At 38.6% G+C, this 5,911-nt stretch overlaps 1 protein-coding gene across 1 annotated transcript in view; it reads right to left on the bottom strand.

Moving 5' to 3' along the window:
• pik3ap1 (phosphoinositide-3-kinase adaptor protein 1) overlaps positions 1 to 5,911 on the bottom strand; it is a 64,906-nt gene that overhangs the window by 13,914 nt on the left and 45,081 nt on the right. Inside the window, exons 8-17 of the mRNA XM_014019900.1 lie at positions 5,750 to 5,882; positions 5,475 to 5,671; positions 5,286 to 5,381; positions 3,853 to 4,024; positions 3,684 to 3,746; positions 3,089 to 3,331; positions 2,943 to 2,999; positions 2,016 to 2,209; positions 718 to 790; positions 451 to 636 (exon numbers count right to left, since the gene is read on the bottom strand). Coding sequence (XP_013875354.1) covers positions 451 to 636; positions 718 to 790; positions 2,016 to 2,209; positions 2,943 to 2,999; positions 3,089 to 3,331; positions 3,684 to 3,746; positions 3,853 to 4,024; positions 5,286 to 5,381; positions 5,475 to 5,671; positions 5,750 to 5,882 — 1,414 coding nt within the window. The remainder of the gene's footprint in view (positions 1 to 450; positions 637 to 717; positions 791 to 2,015; positions 2,210 to 2,942; positions 3,000 to 3,088; positions 3,332 to 3,683; positions 3,747 to 3,852; positions 4,025 to 5,285; positions 5,382 to 5,474; positions 5,672 to 5,749; positions 5,883 to 5,911) is intronic.

Here is a 5,911-nt window from a genome sequence, read left to right as displayed (position 1 = left end):
TGCTTTTAGCTTGTGTTCTGCTGATTTTAAATATTGTTCGGCTGCTTTTAGCTTGTGTTCTGCTGTTTGAGCTTGTTTTCTGGTGACTATACTTTGTGTAAACATTAGCAGCTCAGCTTTAGCTTCTTTAGCTCGCTGCAGAATCAGTTTCTGTAGCTCAGCGTGAGATTTGTAGCTCAACAGGAAGTAGGAAGTGGTTTGTTTTTAACAGATGTTTTAATATGAAATATATTATCTTCCATCTTATGTAAGTTTGATTTTAATCGTGTCTCAGTTTTAGAACCGCAGTAAGCGAGGTTGCCATTATTTTATCTGAAGTCTGGACTCGAAGCGAGGAGGAAACATCAGAAAGAAGCTTCTTCACAGCAGATGTGAGCGTTCGTTTCTGTTGGTCTGTTAGTAAAATATCTGATGAACCAGAGGAGGAAGCAGACCCTCCTCGGGACTCACTGGATGTGCTGGAGGTGCTGCTGGTCTTCCAGCTCCCTCTCAGGATGGGCGGAGCTGCTGGCGGCGGCGGCGGCGGCGGCAGCGGTTGGCTGACCATCCTGGGCGTCGACTCGTACACGTCGCATTCCACCGTCACGCCGGAGCCCCAGAACAGGTTCCTCTGGAGCGGGGCGGTGATTTCATACTCTGAACCGTTTCGACCGGACAGATTTAATGACGGGAACAGTTTATATCAGTCAGATAAAAAGGAGGTAAAACAAATCAAACCTGTTTCTTTGCCAGTTTTTTCCCGCTCTTTGTGACGCCTGGTGATGCTTTTCCGTAATTTATCCAGATTATCCTTTAACAGAAAAAGAGACAGGAGTTAGGCGTAACGCTGAGTCAGCATTTTTCTCTCCTCCGATGTCCCGTTTTTTCATTCTAACTACTTCTGCTGACGTTGTGCTGTTTTAGCTGTTCATACATCAAAACTTTCGGCTCATTCAGGAGATGGGTGTTCATTTAGTAAGTTTTATACTTTTTTTAAAAAAATAATTAAATTCAAAATAATGAACTATGAGACCTTTTTGTCTGCTTATGCTACTATAAAGTTTAGCCAATGCTCTGATACTTCTAGCTTTTAGCTTCTTTTTAGCAAACCTCTTTTATGATTTGTAGTTAGTCTTTTGCCACTTTTAGGTATACCCCGCCTTCAGCTATTTTTATCAAGTGTTTTGCTACTTTTAGCTAGCCTTTTGCTTTCTCAAACTTTTAGTTATTGTGTAGCTTTTTTAAGCTTTTAGCTAGCAATTTACAATGCATGGCTGTAAGCTAACATCTCACTGTTTTTGTTTTTTAGCTAGCATTTTTCTACTTTCTACCTTTAAGGTCTAGCTAGCATTAGGCTCCGTTCAGCTAGTTATACATTTTCTTTTGGGTTTAGTTAGCCTTTTTCTATTTTAGCTTCCAGCTACATTTTGTTACTTTTAGCTAGCATTTCACAACTTTAACATGTCTTCCTATCTTTACGTTTCAGTTAGCATATTGCTACTTTCAGATAGACTTTTGTTACTTTTAATTTTTAGATAATGTGTAGATTTTTATTATTTTAGAGAGCAATTTACTATTCGTGGCTTTGAGCTAGCAGCTCTGTGATTTTTGGCTTTTAACTAGCACAGACATTATTATGCTACTTTTAGCTTCTCGCTAGCCTTTTCTACCTTTAAGTTTTAACTAGCCTTTTGTTACTTTTACTGTAGTTAGTGTGTAATTATTATCTTTTAGCTTTTAGCTAGCGATTCACTACTTCTGTTTTTGAGCAAGCATCTCACTGTTTTTGTTTTATAACTAATATTTTTCAGCTTTTACCAAGTCATTTTCTACCTTTAAGTTTTAGTTAGCCGTTTACAACTTTTACCTTCAGTTAGTGTGTTACTGCTGTTTTGCTTTTAGCTAGCAATTATCTTCTCACTGGTTTTGGTTTTAGGTTAGTAATTTTCTCTTTTCTTCAGCTCTCTGGTTCAGACTGAATTTTATCAGGAAATGTTTTCTTCTCTCTGGTCTGTTGCTGATGTCAGAGGACCTACCTGCTGGAACCGGATGGAGCTGGCTCTCCGTTCGTGGTCCACCTGCCAGGCTTTAAACTCGTGGACGGCTTCGTCCACAGAGATGTCCCCCACTTTGACCCTCTCCTGCAGGGAGATGAGCTGCCTCTGGCCCGGGGTTTTCATCCCAGCGTATGGGTCGTGAGTCGAAGTTAAGGGTTCACCCACAGGTTGCGCTATGTTAATAAAAAAAAACTATTATTTAAGAAAAAGACATGAAACAAACAAAAAAAACATCTGGTCAGAGAAATTTGTGCTCAGGTTTATCTCATATCTCTGATTTTTTTCATTGTTGAGTATGAAATCCACGAGATCCGATTTTACAGAAGCTGTCATGTTGCATTTTTGGAACCAGACTCTGAGCAGAAGGCATTTGGGCTTTAAGCTCCGCCCACATTTATGTTTTCACAAAATTTATGTTAGTCAGTAAATAAGTAATTACAGCTGAATGTACAGCTGAAAGCTAAAAACAACATGCCTAGTATTTCTGGAGTATTTTTCTGTACTTTTTAAATTATTTTTTTTTACAAAAACAATGTCTTGATTGTTTAGGGGCGGAGCCTAAAACTATCAAGTCAGCTTCAACTTCCCGGGTTTTGTCAGATGTTTAGATTTCAGYTAAATGTTGGATGTAAATGAATTCTCAGAACCCAACTGGCTGAGTTCTACACTTAAATGAGGTTTGGACGTGATGTTGGGCCCAAATTAAGACAAGATAAAACTTCAATGATCCCACAGTGGGGAAATTTGCACATTACTGCAGCTCAATCATTCAACCATAAGAATAAAAACAAATATATTTTATTTCTGCTCTTCTGTATAATACGTGTGTATATCCTGTGTGGTTATTTATAAATGTGTTAAAACATCAAGAAATTAGAGTTTAAAATAATACAATAATACTTTTACCTGCAAAATATCCGGATTCTGTGTTTTTACTCTGCGACGAACTTTTATCTGAAAAAACTGAAAATGATGTTGAATTAGAACTTTTGTCTGAAAATCAGCTTGAAAATATGAATAAATGTGATAACATTAAAAAGTAACATAAATACCTCTAGAAATGTAGGCCGAGGGCTTTTCGGACTCGGACTCGGGTCTGGGGATTGGTGCCGGTGGACGGTTCAGGACGGCCGGATTATACGTTGTGTTTGTGTCCACGGTATCGTAGATGTCCTCCGGGCACAGGTTGTACGGATCCTCCTCTTCTTCAATTTCATCAAAGTTTATGCCGTCAGATTTTTCATTTTCCTCTCTTTTAGGTTGGACCGAGTTGATTTCGGCATGGTGTGGCTTTGCTGATGAAAGTAAAAACACACACACACAAAAAAAGTATAAATATGACACTTTATAAAGTCATTTGAAGCTTATGTGGTGTTGTAGAAGTATTAAAAGAAATATGGGGAAATATCCATGGTCTTATTATCTTCCGAGCTAATGTATACATGGCAATATATGGCATTAGCTCCCAAGCTAATATATACTGTATATATGGTAATATAGAGTTAGCTCCAGAGCTAATGAAGTATATATGGCAATATATAGCATTAGCTCTTGAGCTAATGTATGGAAATATATAGTGTTAGCTCCCGAGCTAGTGTGTATAAAACGATGGTGCAAATTTACATGACAAACTGCAAAAACACGCACCTTGGAAAAACTTTCTGAGCAAGGCTTCCTCGGGATTCTCGTCTACGGCTGTCATCACTTCATCTGAAAACCAAATTTGGATAAAACAAAGGGTTACAGGAAGCAGACCACATTTTTGCTGTTGGTTTAAAAGGATAAAGTAAAAGGAGAAAGTAAAATATGATCTTACAGAGGTCCTCTGCACACTCCGGGTCAATCCCAACCATCGATTCGTAAATGTCCTCGGAGCAGCCCGTGTACTCTATGATGTCTGCAAACGTGGACATCGGCTCGTAGACCTCGGCGTCGTTCTGTAGGTTCATGTTGTCCTCAAACTGAGACTTCAGCGTCTTTTCTGTCTCCTGGGTGGATTTAAGCACAACAGCCACACATTTAGAAAAATAGGCGAACAATAAGAGTAATGTGGGCTTGTTGTAAATATCTGGCTGGAAATTCAACAAAAACTATAAAGTACAATCTGAGTACGGCGTTGATTATCTGTGAACTTTGAATTTAAAGGTGCACTCTGGTCAATTTAGAAGTGACGTTAGTAATGTTCATAAAAAGTGTGGCTGTCAGTCGCTAAAACAGATTCATGGATTCACTGCAGAGATGCCGGTAAAGGTTAAACTGCGCCCATTCCACCTTCACCTGAAGTCCAGTTTCCCTTTATTGTTAATTAACTTAGCAGCACTTTCTGTTTTTTAAAATGTTTGTATTTTTAGCCAAGTTTTATCAACGGTTATCCTAAAAGTTAATTTTTGGTAAAGGTTAGTAAAGGTTAAACTAACCCCATCTACCTTCCCTTGATCAAGTCCAKTTTCCCTTTATTGTTAATTAAATCAGCAGCACTTTTTATTTTTTTTAAATGTTTGTATTTTTAGCCAAGTTTTATCAACGGTTACCCTAAAAGTCTACTTTTTGGTAAAAATTGGTAAAAGTTAAACTACGCCCATTCCACCTTCTCTTGAAGTCCAGTTTCCCTTTATTGTTAATTAACTTAGCAGCACTTTTTGTTTTTTAAAATGTTTGTATTTTTAGCCAAGTTTTATCAACGGTTACCCTAAAAGTCTACTTTTTGGTAAAAATTGGTAAAGGTTAAACTAACCTCATCCACCTTCCTTTGATCAAGTCCAGTTTCCCTTTACTGTTAATTAAATTAGCAGCACTTGTTATTTTTTTAAAACATTTTTTTAGCCTTTTTTTATTAATGGTTACCCTAAAAGTCTAACATTTGGTAAAGGTTTGTGGTCCCTTTTATCTTTTACTTGTTTTTGTGTTTTTGTGTTTTGTGTTTGTTATTTTTTCCTTTGCTTCATTGTTTTGTTTCTTTGATTTCCATTTTTGTTACACTTCTCTGTATTTTTTCCCACAGTTACTGTCTGCTCATCAATTTGGCCACGCCCATCATGCCTGTTGCTTATTCCCATGAGTCTCACTTTTTTGTTTCCTCCATTTGTCACGACTCTCCTGTGGAACGTTATTGGTTTCTACTCCATGTCTGGTCACAATCTTTGTGTTTTTTTTTTCTAGATTTTAGTTTAAATTAAATTTATTTAGTTTTTTGTGTTTTTTAGTCCCAACCTCTGACAACTAAACCTCTGAGCAGATCGAGGATTTTACCGGGATGTCGTTGGACACCATCTCCTCGTAGATCTCCGCCTCGTTCTGCAGGTTCATGCTGTCCTCAGACTGAGACTTCAGTGTRTCTTCTGTCTCCTTGGTGGATTTAAACACATTTAAATAGAAAAACAGAGTAAGGTTAAAATATTAGGACAATATTTCACATTAGAGAGTAATTAAAGAACTTACAACAATCTGATCCATAAAACGTCTGAGGTCTCTGAAGCCGCTCTTCTCGGCCAGCGTGTTGGGATAGTCTCCGTTCTTGTTCATCACGCTGTAGGCCTGCAGAGCACCGGGGCACTGGAGGAGGGTGGTGGTGAGCTTCTTCAGCCCGAATTTAGCAGCAAAGTGGAGCAAAGTGGGAAACTCCTCGTTACGCTGATCTGAAACAGAAAAAACCAGTCAGACTAAAAAAAAAAAAAAAATCAGTAGCTGATTTACTTATTTACAGCTCAACTCACAGGCAGACATGTTGTGTTCTTCGATCTGCATGACTCCGAAGAGCTGGAGGCCGCCTGCGGGCATCCTGGACTTTAACGAGTCCGTTAGCATCACGTCCAGCGAGTGGGTCGAGTCGGAGGTGAAGTCAAAGGCCTGAGGAAGGAAACCAGAGGTCGCGTTAA

The sequence above is a fragment of the Austrofundulus limnaeus genome, unplaced genomic scaffold, assembly GCF_001266775.1.
Source record: "Austrofundulus limnaeus strain Quisiro unplaced genomic scaffold, Austrofundulus_limnaeus-1.0 Scaffold235, whole genome shotgun sequence".
NCBI classification, from domain to species: Eukaryota; Metazoa; Chordata; class Actinopteri; order Cyprinodontiformes; family Rivulidae; genus Austrofundulus; species Austrofundulus limnaeus.
The sequence above is the reverse complement of the archived record's forward strand: the minus strand, read 5'-3'. Positions and strand labels throughout refer to the sequence as shown.